The 17739-nt window shown below is 34.0% G+C and overlaps 1 protein-coding gene across 1 annotated transcript in view; it reads right to left on the bottom strand.

The window, feature by feature from the left end:
- Nucleotides 1-6136: 6136 nt before the first annotated feature.
- Nucleotides 6137-17739, bottom strand: part of LOC150077889 (Y+L amino acid transporter 2-like) — a 145791-nt gene continuing 134188 nt past the window's right edge. The window contains exons 10-11 of the mRNA XM_090384197.1: nucleotides 11855-11947; nucleotides 6137-6239 (exon numbers count right to left, since the gene is read on the bottom strand). Coding sequence (XP_090240323.1) covers nucleotides 6175-6239; nucleotides 11855-11947 — 158 coding nt within the window. The 3' untranslated portion in view covers nucleotides 6137-6174. The remainder of the gene's footprint in view (nucleotides 6240-11854; nucleotides 11948-17739) is intronic.

Genomic DNA, 17739 nt, shown 5'->3' with positions numbered 1-17739 from the left:
ACAAATACGAATAATAAGTAACCAAAATAAAGTTGACATTCTTCACGGTTTGATAGCACTTTACAGGTATCTAAATGATATGTGATACTGGATAAAATCTCACTTTAGCATTTTTTTTTTTTTTTTATGGGGGAGGAGGGAATAGGTATTTGTGGACGGTTGGCCAAGTGAGATGGCTACCAACAAATCGCAGACTTCCACCTTCCTATTGCATCCAGCCAAGAAATAAAACTGGTTCTGGAAGGAAGAAGTTTGAGGTCAAGGGCTTCACTTCACCTTCATGTTGAGATTCAGCACTTCCTTATAAGTTGTTTTCTCAACAGTCTAGGAATTTAATTAAGGCAGAATATTTTCTAAAAAGACTTTTCACTTTTAGGAAAAAACTGTAGAAGAAGAAACAAGTATTCTTTAAAGAATATTTAAACTTTTGCAAAAAAAAATTAAATATACAAAAAAGTACCCTTTTCATTCAGCAAGCAAATTATACAAGACATCAAATAATTAAAAAAGCAGCGCAGCATTTTTATTCTACTCTTGATGAAAAACAGGTGATTACTGTACACTAGTCCTCGAAATAATAATTGATAGAAAGATGAATCAACAAAGTTGCCAAAATGAAAATTTTGAAAAAACGTGAGTACACTGATATTTGGATCTATTTGTCATAGACTGATTCAAATACCACTCTTACATAAAGAGAAGTTTGAATGAATGGTGTCCCCTCAAGCACATATATATAAAGTACTGAATTCTTCCCACATGGTGGAATTATATATATTTAATACATGACAGTTAAATGTACAGTTTACAGTGAATACTCTATATTCAAGAAAAAGATAGTCAACAATAATAACTTGGGTATCACCAATATGCTCGTTGACAGGCATTCTTCGTAATACAGGTGCTGAGAATCTGGGATTAAAGCAATGTATCATTGTGCACTAGCCATAAGAAAACTAATTATTTCTAATGAAGAGTTTGGAATTTATAATAACAATAATATTTGAATCAGATATTTCGGAGAATATTTCTGAGGTAAAATAATTGTTAAAGCTACATATTTACAATGCAACTTCCATAAGCAGAATATCTGAATATTACATTAATGTCATATATGGACCACCAAAATTCCAAATTATGATTATACGCCTGATCTTCCCTGCTAACTAGCAAAAAACAAAAGGATGCTACTTTTTTGTGCTTGTACAATACACATGAAATACCTAAAAAAGCAATAAAGAAATATCATTCTCCTTTAAGAAAAACATTCAGTGATTACTGCATGGTGGGGTCCTTGAAATCATCACTGATACAAAAGCTGAACAAGGTGGTCAAAATGACAATTTTGAAAGCAAAAATTGCACACAACTGTCAAGTTTTTTTTTTTGTTAGTTGTTGGCGCATCGACTTCTGTGGCCATAATGCACCTCCCAAAGTTTTTGCATTTTCTACTCTGATCCAAGCCCGAAGCAGAATTCGAACCTGCGACCTTTGGGTTGCTAGGCAGGCACTTTACCCACCCGGCTAGTCCGGTCGGCAACAACTGTCAAGTAGAGTGATGCCAGAAGCAAACTAACTTTCTGTACTTTTCCACTTGTCAGCAGACAGTAGGCACGTGCAAGGTACAGTAGCAGGCACACAGCAGAAATTGTTTTTACTCGGGAAGGGTATTCTCCAGTACATTACGTTAAAATTATGAATAGAGAGAGATTTCAGGGGCAGTTATGTCACCATGCTTTTTGTCCACACAAAATCTGGTGACATAACAGTTGCAGTCCAATAGTCGTTACCATATTATTTTCACTTCCACAGAAGCAAAATTTTCCTCATCACCAGCTCCCAGCCTGCTAAGCAGATCAGACATTAGTAGGATGTCATCTGAATCTCCAGAGCAGGCACCTCAAACTCTAAATAAGTTTTGGTTAAAGCTACTATTAAGGACACAGAAACTTTCAAGCTCTCTATTATACACAACTGGTTAAATGTAATAAAATCAAGTATTACAACATTCAGTCTTTCTGATTTTGTAAACTTTTTCAGAATATGCCTTACTATATCATTAATAAATAAGTATATGTCCATTTACACAAATTTTAGAATGAAATGTTATTAAATGGTTCAAAGTCATATTTATTCAGGAAAATTAAATTTTTCTTTTTTTGGAAATAGCATGAAAATCACATTGATTTTTGCCGTTTTTCATCTAACTGAAAAACAATTGAGCTGGCATTAAGTGAAACACTTAAAGAAGGAAAAAAGAAGATTAAGACTATAATTGCAATTTGTCTGAAAATATTTTTGGATAGTTCCTATGTCTGAAGATAGGCACGGAATGAATGGAATAACATGATTTAAGATTGGAGTTACATAGTAAACCTTGATCCTATGTTAAACCTACAACATACCATGGAACTCCAAACTAAGGTCTTGTGACGATCCTTCACCAGTCATTTCAAAAGTTTACTCTCTCTCTTGGCGCCTTCGTAGCCAGGAGCAGCAGTGAGCACATGCTTCTTGATTAGACCGGGGTTCAAGCCCACGACCACCAAATATGGAGGATGCGGAAAGGTCAGGGAATGACCACCGCATATCCCCAGAGCAATATGACCTTAGTTGCTAATGCTCCTAAAAACCAAACAAAAACAACTCTCTTTCTCTCTTTTCCCTTTCACAATAGATAAAACTGTTTCATAAGATTGCTAAGTCCTAAAAAGAACTAGGACATAATAAGACCCATAGCGATATCCAGTCACTGCATTTACATCAATTACAAAAGTTTCCGATATCTGGGTACTAAACATATCAATGGAAGGTTAGAGATATTACTGAAAATAAAAAATAAAGAACAAAATAAAAAGAGGACTGTTGGAGACCAAAAAATAAATATGTAACAGATACTGCAAAAAATTTGCAGCTAAAGGAAACTAAAGGGGAAAAAAAAAAAAAAAAAAAAAAAAACCTTGAAAATAATAAACACATTCTGACTTTACTTTGAAAGCCTTCCTTATAGGCTACGTTTATTATATATTAAGTTAACATTAAATTCTAAATAAGAAGGTTCTCTCCCGTGGATACATGACGTGTGCTCTGTATCTCAATAATCAATACCTACATTAAAATATGCCTCAATTGGCAATAAAAAAAATAAATAAATAAAAACATAAAAAAACATACTTAGGATCTCAAAACAAAAAATAGAATAATGCATTTCGTCAATGCTGCTGCACTCATTTTAATATATCCCCCTTTTTTTCTTTTTTTTTTTTGCAAAAGTTTAATCCTTTAAAACATTGTTTTCATTTCATTAGAATTAATGATGTATTATTGCTTTCCACATTCTTGAAATATGGAATGCACGTTCCTGTCTGGGATTCAAAAGTTTCATAAAGGCACTGTGAATGTCAAAAAAATTTCAATGTTTATTTTACAAATTGCATGCACATGATAGTATCTCATTCTTAAAACTCCCCAAATAACTTCTTTTAAAGCTGTTTTCTCTCAAAATGTACTAAACGAATACGTAATACATTGTACAACAAAATAAACATTCATATTTTAAAAACCGTTCATTAGTGAAAGGCTACTGACAGGCATCCAAGAAAGTGCATAAAAGGAATAAATTTAAAATATTTACTATGTTCAGAAAATACTACTTATATACAGAGATAAAAAAACAAAAACACAACATAATTCAACAAATTAAATTACAAGTGACAATTTCAAGAAAACTCCATTGATCAACATTTTGCTATAAAAGTTACAGTAAAATTGAGAAACCTAAATAAGAATTTTCAGAATTGGTATAAAAACAAACGTGTACATAAAACACATAAATATATAGCTAAATGAGAGTAGTTGTACTTTAGTTGGCTAAGTGAGAAACGCAAAGTCAGTTTTAAAATAAACTTTCTGAAACAGTTCTCCAAATATTTATAAAGATAAAAGTTTTAAAAATCTATCTATAAGGTTACACGTACAAGTTCGTACATTAACTAAGAAAATCAAAGTCAATTTTATAAGCTTTTCCGAAACAGTTCTCAAAATATTTAAGAAAAGCATAACTTTTAAAATGTCTAATGTATAAGGTTAAATGTAAAAGCCTAGACTGGGAAACTATAAATACAACAAGACAATAACTTGATCATATGTCTGGGAAATAGTATATGATAAGTTCATCAAAATAAATCTTGAACTTGAATATTTATGGTATGAAATAGTCATAGATGATATGTTTTGTAAATTCATATATTCTTGTGAGACTACACAACAATATTCTATGCTCAGCTAGAACTCATGTATATCTTTCAAGCTGATGTAAAAAAAAATAAAAAATAAAATGAAGTGTTGATGTGAATTGGACCTGCTTGAAAACCTAAACCCTACCCAAGACTGGCTAACACTTGAAAGAGCCCTAAATTTGGTTGAAAAGTTTGATTAAATGAATAGGAATCAAGTATTATTGAAGTTACCATTTTTTTCCCCTTGTTAATACATATGAAATATCGACAAGAAAATACTACCGAGAAAAAAAATTATACACCTTTGCTTCCCTGTATTCTATTATATAACAATGAGAAATGTAGATGCACGATAATCACTGTTACTTCAAGAAACTAATTATGACATCAATATCAACTATTTCCTTCTGAATGACAAAATAAGAATACATTCAATATAATTTATTACTTTAAACTAACATCCAGAAGTCACGGCTAAGGTGAAATAATTAAGAACTGAGATTCTGTAGACAAACTCGAGTAAATAAAATTATGGATAATCTTATTTCCTCGAGTTTCTTATTATATATTATCAGAGGTATTATTATATATCTGTTTAATAATGTGAAGAAATCTAATTTTTTAAACAACCAGCAAACTTTAGAATTCACGTGTTAATTTGAATTTGCAATTATAAAGAATAGTCAGAGTATTTTCTTTTTTTATCTATATCGGAGGTGCACAAAATATGCAAGAGTCAGTCAATGCTTAATGGCGACTAACATCAGCCAAAAGTGCAGAGCACCCTACCTCATGGTGTGGGCTGGGCCAGTTTTGGTCTGGCAAAAGTGGTGCATGCTTGTTCTCTTATCAGGACTCCCACTCCTGATAGGCTTATCTTGGATCATGGGGCAACAACAAATGAAGAAGAGAATATCCTGCAGTCATTTGCTACAGGGAATCCAAGAACACTGCCCGACAATGTTGACATCACTGTTGGGGCTGTTTAGTTTATAAGGAAGTCTGGTGCAGAATATCTGCTACCCTTTTAACATCTATAGGATTAACTGCATCAGACTTAAAAATAGTATCAATCTGAGCTCTTCATAGCACATTTAACTGCTGGGGGGGGGGTCACCAGCGAATGACTTCTGTTTAAGCCAGAATTATGACCGATTCAAGTACAACTATTGTCGGGTATTTTCTTGGTTACCATAACCCAATTGTGAAACTATAGGAATGTTGAAATAAAAAAAAATGGCCTAATCAAAGCAAACTTTGGCACTGCATATTCATTTTCTTTCTTCAGATTTAAACTATTAATTGTTGCTAATAATCAAATTTATGATATTTGCATAACAGGAAATAAAAAAAAAAAAAAAAGAAAATTAGTTAACAGATTTACAAATTCATAATATGAAAAACAGCCGTATTGTTGTGTAGTTCATATCATTTTTTTTTTCTTGTCCATGTGATGTCTTTGGCCCTTGAAATGTGCACCCCACGATTTCCATTAATTATCTTAGACCTGATAATATTCAAGTATCAACTGCCTTAAGCTGTGACAATGGAACATGAATGTTTTAATAATTTATCATAGAATACCAACACTGTTAATTTCTAATATAATAATAATTTAATGATTTCATATTATATAAAAATATATATAAATATATCATTATATTAATAATGAGTTAATTCAAAGTAATCCTTCCAGTAAGAATAATCTCTTACAATGTACAAAAGTATCAGACCTCAATATTTGTATCACTTAATTAATTTATGACAAATCATTACAGTGAAGGTGATGTTGACTGGATGAATTTTTTTAGTTCCAACAAAAAAGCATGTTTGAATGGAATAATTATAAACAAGAAGCTTATTCTTTATGAAATCCATGAAGCCAAGTCAATACACATAATTTTAAAATTTCATATCTTTAATTTCTTGCAGGGTCTTATTTTTGAGACTTTTCTGAGGGTACAACCACTAATAACTTTTGAAGTGTGACAGTTATAGAATCTGGAAAAGAAAAAAAAAAAAATCTTAAGCACATTTCAGTTATTTTCAAACTTAACTGCATTTTTAATAACCATTCCAGGGTACTGAAATATTTTCTTAGACAAACCTCTTAGACAAACCTCTATCAAATACCACTACAAAACAAATATAGATATGCAATTTTCTCTCTCAGTCCTTTAGAGCAGAGGAGGGGGGGAGAGAGAGAGAGAGAGAGAGAGTAAATTCATCTTGTCAAATATTATAATAGATATTTAAAGTCGCCTCTTGTTTCATTTATAGGCTAGAAATGGATAGTGTCATGCTTAACAAAAAGCAGTTAAAATTGTGTGCATATTTATATGTTATATGAAGTTAGATGCTATTTGTTTACATTACAAAGGAAAAATCTAATTAGCATGGAAACATTGCATTCAAATGGTAAGCTAGGTGGTTTCCTATAAATTTAATTTATAAAAGGGGCTTAAGTTGTCAAATTATTTAAAAATTTACAATTGTACAGAGGATAGGAAAATTATCACTGCTTCTAATACATTGAAACCAAAACCAAAAGCCTTTCCTTCTTTAAAGCTGTTTGGCATGGACTCTCAGTTGCATTCTCTTAGTTATGTTTCTGATGAAAAATGTACAGTGTACAGCAATACCTTGCATAGCACTGATAACTGGTACTGAAACTGTTCCATGTTATGTGAAACCATACTGATTGAGATATAATTATAATAGGTTTTAACTGAATGCATAGCAGAGAAACAGTCTATAAATAAATTATAATAATTCTATAAACAATTTGCAGTTGATAGCCAATTAAAAGGATTTGAAATTAAAAATATTGTAAAAATTTTATTAATGAAAGGTAACATCATTATAGATGAGAAAAAATTAGAAAGTTTTTGAGAAAGTCAAAAGCTTGTATGCTTGTATGCTTACAAAAGCTTGTAAACACATCTTGTAAAATTTGCCATATCTTGATGCTATGTTCAACATCCGGATCTCCAAGCAGGCCATGTTAACCCCCCCCCCAAAAAAAACCTTCTCCAATTCTTCTGTTGAAAAATTTTTTGGTGCCACTTCAGTGTTATCCATTTCAGAATTGTTTCCTCTTCTTCATATGCAGTTTGCTCATCAATTTCAAGGAGGGTTGTATCATCTAAGTCATTTGCGTCTGAGTCAATGCAGTCACGTACATTGGCAGTGTCAAAAGGTTAAAAATCCCAAGTCTCTTCCGATCTTCACAATGTCTTTGGCAGTTGTCTGAATTCCTTATTCAAAACCAGTGAAATAATTTGCCAAATGGAGCAAAACATGCTGCCAAACAGAATGCATGTTGTTGACAGCGATTTCTAGCCGAGATGCAAATATATTTCCGACCGTATTTAAAGGAGTAAAAAATAAATTGTGAAATGAAAAGTTATCATGTCTTCTTGTCAGGATGGAATTAAGAATACTGAACACTGTTGCACTTTGCTAGTGACTGCCTGAGGGAAGCTATTGGCACATGTGCGTGTGAGATAAGAGTTGGAACTGCAGTATATATGTATGCATTCCTAGGCTACGACAATAGATTGATAGGGAATTAGACAATGCAAAAAAAAAACCTAGACATGTCGTAGGACATGTCTAGGTTATTGAATGAGTTTTAATATGTACAGTAAATTTTTGACTTAAACTTAATTGAAAACAGTGTTATAGTGAAACCCATGCTAAGCAAGGTATTGCTGTATTCACAAAATCTGTTTGCAAAATTCATTTAGATTGGCAGCTTTTGGCAATGTATTCATTCTTCACCATGCAGGCTACAACAAAGGCCAAACTGTGCTGGACCTTTGTTGTGGTCTAAGAAATTTCAGACACAGGGACTGAAAAAGTAGAATGGTTTATTTTTGCTATCAGATTCAGTGTTCAGCTGGTAAGTTTACATTTCTCCATGTTTTTACACTAACCATTTGATTACAGTTGTCACTGAAAAAACATGGAGAAATGTGAACTTACCTAATCCTAAAATAAAACTGTTGTCATTCCTAATGTTATCCTTAATCCAGATTGTCCATAAACTGATCTCTTTCTTTTATAATAACTGCAGAACTTATGCCATTTACAAATGGTCATCATTGTACTTTGTGGTAAGTTAACGTGTCAACTGTAATAGACTATTTTAACACTTCTAATGTAACCAATAAAATCAGTTTTCTGTAATTTTTTTTTTTTTTTTTTTCGTAGAATGTATGCTTACCATTTTTCAGATATATTAATAATAGGAATTTGGTCAATTTTCATACAATTTATATACTGTTATTGTATAAACAACGTATTGTATTGTACATTGTATAGATTGATAGAGAATTAGAACATGATTATTCAATATGTGCGTGAGTAATTGTGCGACATGGTGACACAATAAACAATACACCGTTTCACTGTGTGATGAAAAATAATTCTGATATCTTTCAATTTTTGTAATGTTATTATAGTGGATATTTGTGGCTCATACTGAAAACTATTTTATAAAATACTGATTTCATTGTAGAAAAATGACATAAACAGAAACATCAGAGTGGATTACTTTCAGTAAATTTGTAAGTAACTGGGCATGATCTGAGAAAGAATAGGATTATTAATACATAACTGACTTTACAGGATTTTCCATATCCAAGACTAAAAATTTAGGGCTAAATCTTCATAACTTGGTTGTCAGTCGTTTTTTTTTTTTTTTTTTTTTTTTCCAGTTGTTGGCACATTGGCTTCTGTGGCCATAATGCACCTTCCAAGGTTTTTGCACTACTCTGATCCAAGCCTGAGGCAGGATTCGAACCCATGACCTTTGGGTTGCCAAGCAGGCACTTTACCCACCTGGCTAGCCCAGTTGGTGGTTGTCAGTCGTTTTATACCACTGTCAGTCGTTTTATACCATCCATCCATCAATGAAGAGCCAAATAGCCCTGAAATTGCTGTCTGTGTGGTAGGCATCCACTGATATAAGTAACAATAGTCTTCTCTAATGGGGAAGCATTGCTTATTTGAAGTGGTACAATGACAGGCATCTAGTTGTAAAGGTATTCACAATATGAGATGAAATGAAAACAACACCATTTCACCAAAGGAGAACCCTATTTTTTGTTTCTTTTTTTCAGGTTTCTGAGGACTATAGATGCTTTATTAGAAATGATCGCCTGTCAGCCATACCATCTAGTTTCTGTGTTTGAAATTTTTTTTGATATTAATGCTATTTGTTATTTTTTTTCATACAGTATAATTTAGTTAGTTACTGAGTCCACTTAAGAGGACACTAAAGATGATTTATTTCAAACTACACATATCAACTCAGAGATGGTTCAAAATGTTAATTTTTAATAAAACGTCTTCTTCAATTCAGTGTGCTGCTATTTTATCCTCATATGTATCACCTGAATATATCTCCTCTCGCAGCATGTAACATAAATTCACCTACTTCACATTTGAAAAATTGATTACCATAGCAGGCAAGTTAAACCACTAACTCAAAACCACAATGTGGGTTATGATCATTGTGAAGCCTCCCCACAATGTGGGGAAGCTCCATTTTAAAAGTAGTGGACGGTCTGAATCAAAAAGAGAAGACAGTTCTTCTGCTTAACAAGAAAGTATTTTATTGCTAAATGACTACATGTTTGATTTGATTTTTATGGTGCAAAGGCAACTAAGGCCACGATGCATCAAAATGACTACATGTTGTGAAAGTTACTTCTGAAAAATGATATTTTAATAAATGCTACACCTCCATGACAATGTACTGTTTTTCCGCTTATCACTTTCTTGAAGAGTTCTGAGTTCAAATCACTTTAGTGAAAGGGCCTCTTCAATTTGGACTATAGTTATCTGATCTCAGGTGAGGAGAGTAGAGTTTTTCATCTCCCTCCCTCTGAAATAAGAGAATACCTCCACAGTAAAAAAAACATTTTGAAAGCCATAGATCATTTATGGTCGTCTAAAAATATCAGTCAGCAGATAGTATTTGTTGACCTTCCTCATTTATGGAAACCCGTGATAGAGATGATGCTGAAGATGTGGAATTATCGAAGACAATGAATATTATCTGATAACTATTGTGCTTTCACTACTTTTTTTCCATAACCCTTATATATCGTTATAATAACATACACTCATGAGCCAAAACATGACCACCCAAGTCTCCACAAGTGAATACATCCCACAGAACCCAGGAGTGATGTCATGGACTGGTGCAGCCTATATAGTGACAACACAGGTAGTACCTGCCAGTTTGTTAGTATGGAGCCCATACAATGGGAAAAGGGAATGATCTGATAGAGTTTGAATGTGGAATGATTTGTGGCAATAATAAGGTAGGGGCCAACCTCCCATTAACTACAGGCAATGTTTACTGTTCAAGGGCCACTCTACTGAAGGTGTGGCAGGAATGGTCTGAAGAGGCACACACAACCATCCAACATGCCAGGAAAAGACCACCAGTGGTTGACAGCTGAAGGGAAGCAAGTGGCACATGGTGTTTGGAACAACTGATGGCTCACAATGCTTCAGTTAATGGCAGACTGCAACCAGGGTGCACAAGAGAAATGTTTCAGAGCACCAACCAGCAAACACACTTGCAGAGGAGACAACCACCCAACATGCACAGGAGAAATGTTTCTGAGCACACCAACTAGCAAACACTCTTGCAGACAGGCCTACAGAGTAGACGATCTGTTCATGTACCCACGTTGACTGATCATCAGACACTTCCACCTGCAGTGGGCACGAGAACACCATTTCTGGATATCAAATGACTGGAAAAAGAGTTGCCTGGTCTGATCAGTCAAGGTTCCAGCTTTATCATGCTGATAGACAGGTGCATATCCGATGATGAGCATGTGAACAGCTGAAACTATACTGCATGGTTGGACACAAACAAGCTGGTGGTGGTGGTGGTGGTATCATGAGTTTGGGGATGTTTTCATAGACACCACCTCAACATCATTGAACACATCCTCAGCACATTGTTTTGAACCAAGCTTTCCCATACATGGTGACTGTGTATTCAGATGGCACTGGACTCTTTCAACAAAACAATGCTGAGTCACAAGGCCTGCATCGTGCAGGAATAGTTTGAGGATCATGTCCAAGCATTTTGTGTGCCAAGTTTTTCTGACATCAATCTTATCAAACATTTGTGGGATGCGGTGGAATGCAGCATTCATCAGTCTGTGCCAGCTCCTCACTATGGGACATCCTACTCTCCAGCTGGTCCAGGATACCTGAGGACATCTGTGGTGTCGTGGAGTTAATACTTTGCCAGGCAAGAAGTTATCATAGCGAAAGGTGGCCCAACATGCTATTACATAGGTGGTCATAATGTTTTGGTTGTGAGTGCAATTCATTGAAAAAGTAAGACTCCAATATAACCTCATTTAATTCAGAGTATACATTTAATCCAAACTTCCAAATTAATTTAAATGTAAGCTCCTCTAAGAACAATTACTTTAGTACTTTTTAGTAGTTTTTTTCGTTTGAATAAATTTTAACCTTTTGCTACCCATGAAGTGAGATACAATTTTTCAATTAAAAAAAAATAATAATAATAAAAAAATATATATATATATATTTAATAAGAACCAAAATTCCCTTACATATTGCCTTTCGAACTGCTTTCGGTTTGTTTTCCCACCATACAAAAATGAAATATACAGGAACTCCAGTAGCAATGATAAGCACACCAAAACCTGGAATACAATTCATATTATTTATCAGTAGTGTTTTTTATAAATTTTCATGTGTTAAATAAAATAAAATTAAAAAAAACTCTTGAAAATACAAAGAAATTATGACAAACCTGATATTTTACCAAAAATTCAAGGAGTATTTAAGTTATTTTGTTTCACAACGATTGTGGTGGCATTTCTTAAGTTTACAAATTGTCACAGTTACGTGTCTGGTAAATATAAGCACTAAATTTATAGGCTGTGTTGACACATAACTTTTATTTATTATTTTTAATTATAGTACACACACACACACACACACACACACACACACACACACACACACACACACACACACACACACACACACACACACACACCACTTAGAAGTTTCTATGATCATACTTCTGTAAGCTGGCTAGATTTGCTTAAACGAATGCATTTCTGGGTGAATTCGAATTTTTATTTTATTATCATTTTACATTTGGTTACTTTATGGCTAATTGGTTTCCCTACATTATTCAGTTTATTAAGCAGAAGTACAGACTCCACCAATCAACTGTTTAAATGTTATTCTTACATTACTGAAATGAGTGTTATATCCTGTGAATGAGACTAAAAACATTACATAACTTTTTTTTTTATCATGATGAGTAGGAAGAAATAGTGTGATTATGTTCATTACATATAAAGATGAGAAACTGAACTAGGATTGTGAGACAGAATTCTCACAATCCCAGTACTCTTGTAATTTTGTGAGAGGAGTACAGGACATCATCTTACTATTTCCTGCATTTCAAAATATGTTATGCTTAAGAATGCAGATATTTTTGAATTAAATGATTTTATATTCAAGTATTTTAAAAATTAAAAAATATTCGAGTTGCTGCAGTTCTATCAAAACTATTGAAAGAACACAAGGTGAACATCCCTCTCTATATATATTTCTTAACAGTACAATACCAAATTTGCTTAACAGCAACCTGAAGTAACAAAATCATGTTTGAACTCCAATTTTTGTCTGCCTTATGTATATGATATCCAACATCTATACATTTAAAGGATACAACTTTAAAATGGTAATAGAGGCCAGCTGCTAGATGGTACATCTAAGTGAATCTACTAGTAACACACAAGAGTGCTTCCAGACCACCAAATGAAAATAACCTTGCTGCCTTTACTCTGCAGCTGTCACTAGAGGGGGTCCAAGTAGCATGTATTTGGGGAATACTGCCCAGGATATCCAAAGTCAAGGAGTTAGAAATGCCACAAGTACGGCATTTCTAAAATGTTGATCATTTCATACCCTCCTCTTCCAACTTTTATCTCAATTACTTCAATAATTAAAAATAGTCAAACTAATGGAACAAATTATCAAAGAAAAGAACTAAACCTTCCAAAAATTTCCTAACCCATTTAACATATGTGGTCTAAATTTTAATTTCAGTGAAACCAAATTCCACCTGTAATAATCTAAACTTGCTAATTTTTCTAATAAAATCTTAACTATTCATTTTTCTTCAATCACAGCTGATCTCATTCTTTCTAATTACACTCTCTGACTAATTTAATTTTAAATTGAGACTAATTTCAAAATTTATGCACAGAGTTGCTGTGATATTTCTGGTCAAAGACTCCTAATCTAGACTCTCCTTGATTTCTTGTGATGCAAAACATCCACATTCTATTCAGTTCAATTGTTGCCTCTATGAAACTCCTAGATATACAGATCACTTGAAATTTTTAAGAATTTAGAATTCGAAACTGATTACTTTCTGTTCTTAAAATCAACTTTCTTAGCAGTGAAATCATTATTATCCTTGGTGACTTAAATATTCAAAACCATTAAAAAACAGCATTTCTATAGAGATACACAAAGGAAAGTGACCTGATTGATAGAGAGTGTTAAATGTTGTCCTTTACAAAGAACAGTTAGTTGTGAACATGAAAGTACTGTTATTAGACACCTCAGGGAAGACCTGATAACATCTTGAAGAGAACGAGTAAAATGAATGAGAGAGGTATGTATTCTGGATGGTGGCGAGACAAGAACCAAGGAGAATGAATATAAATTCTTAGGGAGTTACTGCAACAGAAGACTGAATTTTAAGAAGTTTAATTTCAGGCAGATCACTGAAATCAATTATCTCCAAAAGTGAAGGTAACTAATTCCAGATTTTGAGAAGAATTCAGAAAATGGCACTTTCTGGTAATGGTAATAACATTAAAGTTTGGGGAAATGTTTTTTTGATCTGCATATACCAAAAAAAGAATAAAAGTTTACTTCCTTGCATCCTTTCTTTAAAACCACCCTGACAACAACCACCATCCAAGTCAAACTCCAAACTCATCAAATTAACTTTCCCCTCCTCATTTATTCTTTCTTTTTCTCTTCTTTAGGAGAGCTAACAGCCACCTTTTGTATATATTTCCTTCTTAAAATTACAACCTACAGATATTTAAGTCCAAAAATGCTGTATATCTTGTCTTCTCAACTCTTATAAATATATGTACTATAATACATAGTACATGTATTTGTTGATGCTGTGTTGTACGTGTACCACAATACATGTATTTATTGATTTGTTTATGAGCATAAGAAGCTTTGGTCACCATAAAAAAAAAAAAAAAAAATTCTACATCTAACTCCTGAATCAGGATTGAGATGGCCTATTGCAAACATTGGGTACATTATGATGGTTAAAAGCTTCAAGAAGTGCATTATATCAAAGATAACAAAACCTTTACAGTATGAGAAATGCCATTATACACAGAATAAAGTTCATTGTAACTACAAACTGCTTTGCTGTTCTGATGCCAAAACTAAAACCAAGGTTTTTAAAAACTTCAGCTTTGCCAGTAATGAGCATTGTACAACATATACACCAATGAGCCAAAACATTATGACCACCTACCTAATATGATGTTGGTCCTCTACGTGCAGTCAAAACAGCTTGTACCCGGCGAGGCATGGACGCTACAAGATTTCTAAATGTGCCTTGTGGTATCTGGTAACAACATGCAACCAGCAGATCCTTTAACTCCTGTAGGGTCCATGGTTGAGACGCCACAGACATACTTTGACCACAGATGGTCGATGGGATTGATGTCTGTGGAATTTGGAGGCCAGGGCAATACCTGGAAGTCTTCCTCATGTTCTGTGAACCAGTCTCAAACAATCTGGGCAGTGTGGCATTGCGCATTATCCTGCTGAAAGACTGCACTGCCAGAGAGAAGACTGTTGCCATGAAAGGGTGTACCCGGTCAGCAATGATCTTTAGGTAGGTGGTAGACATCAGTGCTGGCACATGGATGACTGGACCCAGGGTATCCCAGCAGAACACCACCACCACCACCACCACTGGCTTGTTTTCGTCCCATGGTGCATCCAGATGCCATCACTTCCCCAGGTAAATGACTTACACGTACCCGGCCATCCACATGGTGCAACAGGAAATGTGAGTCATCGGACAAGACAACCTTCTTCCAATCACTCAAGGTCCAGATTCGACGCTCACATGCCCATTGTAGGTGAACCGTGGTTAGAATGGGCACTCAGAGCACTACGCAGCCCCATTTTCAGCAGGGTTCGATGTACTGTGTGTTGTGACATTACTCCCATCACCAGGATTCCAATTACCGGCAAGTTGCACCACAGTTGCCACGTACCATCCGGAAGAGCCTTCGCTCACCTCGAGCACTGATGAACCATGGTTGTCCAACGCCTCGTCGGCGGCTTGTGGGTTCCCCCTCCTCGGGCCACTTTCGGTAGGTACTAACCATGGCTGACCGTGAGTATTCCACCAGCTGTGCCGTTTCGGATATGCTCTGACCCAGTTGTCTGGCCATTACAATTTGGCCTTTGTCAAACCCACTTAAGTCTGCTGCCTTCCCCATCTGAAGAACAAGAGTAACACTGATTGACAGAGCTCAGTATCAGATGTTTTTTATACCACGTACCAACCCGTAGTTCACCTGCAGTTGCTTCGATTTGCACAGCAACTTACTGGTCATAATGTTTTGGCTCATTGGTGTATACACCAATATTGGTATATTAATTAATATATATATATATACATATATATATATATATACATATATAATTAAATAATGAACTATAATTAATTTGCATAATCAAGTATTCTGGAGCATTTCTTCTAAAATATCTTTAATCTTGTTACCTTTCTTCCTATCCCTCCCTACTGGTTTGATTTTTTATGTTTAATTTCGGTTATTTTCGCTCTACTGTTCTGCCATAAGTTTTATTTTTATTTTTTAGTTTCATTTCATTTTTATTCTCCAAGCAATCTGCTGCCTCTGATGTGTGCTTTACCATTTTATTTTAATTTTCTTTTATTAATGATTCCATTATTAACTGTTGTTCATAATTAAATAATGAACAATAATTAATAACAGAATCATTAATAATAGAAAATTAAAACAAAATGGTAAAGAACGCATCAGAATAATTATATGTATATCACATAATTATATGTATACTGCATGGCAGTAGGGGGTCAATATGCTAATGCTGCACCATGCCACCCTCTATAGTTTATTATTTGTCTATATAATCTGGTTCAACTTACTTTTTGTCAGTGGTGTGGCCTTGCTTTAGAGTGCTTGTATCTGTGCAATTTTTTATTTTTCACTGCGTAAGGACCACTTATTCAAATCTTCTGCATTGGCGGTTCAATCTATTGATTGGCTGGGCTGCTGATCATTTGATCGGTTCGCCTAATGTTTGAAATGCAGTGATTCCCTAACCATTATTGGTCTTATGGTCCTCTGTCGAGATGGGGCATAATGGTCCGTCTATTTTTGTTTATTTTATTGTAGTTAGTTTACATCTCTATTACTGGTGATATTTCACGCAATTCAGGTACCCGTCAAGGAGGTCGCTGGTAAATTTTTATGTATTTGACTTTTAAATTTAATTGATTATTCTAATTTATTATTTTTCATTTAGATTTTTTAAATTATTCTGGAGCTTTTCTTCTACAATATCTTTAGTCTTGTTACCTTTCTTCCTCTCCCTCTGTACTGGTTTGGTTTTTTATGTTTAATTTCGATTATTTTTACTCTACTGTTTTGCCATACTACTGGCATAAGTTTTATTTTTGTTTCATTTCATTTTAATTTTATATATATATACAGGATGTTTCAAAATTATGTATACACACTTTAATTGTTCAAAATGTCTTCCATCAGCATTAATGCATGAGTGGCATCTATCTTCAACAGATCTACATACTGAAATGCATAAATCACGGGAAATGTTTTCTGCTTTTTGTTGAATTTTCATCCAAAATTTCTCCAATGTTTGCAGTTTGTGACTGTAAACCTGATTTTTCAAGTATCCTCAAGCAAAAAAAATCTAAAGGGATGAGAGATCTAGCAACCTTGGAGGAAAAATTGCAATTGTCAATCCGGATCATCTTACTGAATTGAGGTATAAATTACTTAAAGTTTAATTCCTTCATCATTCTAAAAACACTTGTATGGTTTAAACCTAGCTCTTGTGAACACTGTCTTGTTGATTTTCTTGGAGTGCACAAGATTGCATTTCTTAGCTTCAATGTTTTCATTACTTCTGGATGTCCTCTTCCTCCCACATGCTAAGTTATTGATATTCTGAATGGTTCCATGCTCTTCAAATTTATCCTGCAAATGAGTAATTGTTGATCATGTGGGCACTCTTGTTTCATATTGTGATTTCCAAGCATACTGAACTTCACTGACATTTTCATATTTCCAATACCATTTTATAATTGCCTTTCTTTCTTCAAAACTTAATTGGGTATTCTCCTTTG

This window comes from Mastigoproctus giganteus, chromosome 11, assembly GCF_048544385.1.
Source record: "Mastigoproctus giganteus isolate SK-2022 chromosome 11, ASM4854438v1, whole genome shotgun sequence".
NCBI classification, from domain to species: Eukaryota; Metazoa; Arthropoda; class Arachnida; order Uropygi; family Thelyphonidae; genus Mastigoproctus; species Mastigoproctus giganteus.
This window is presented reverse-complemented; position numbering and strand designations above follow the sequence as displayed.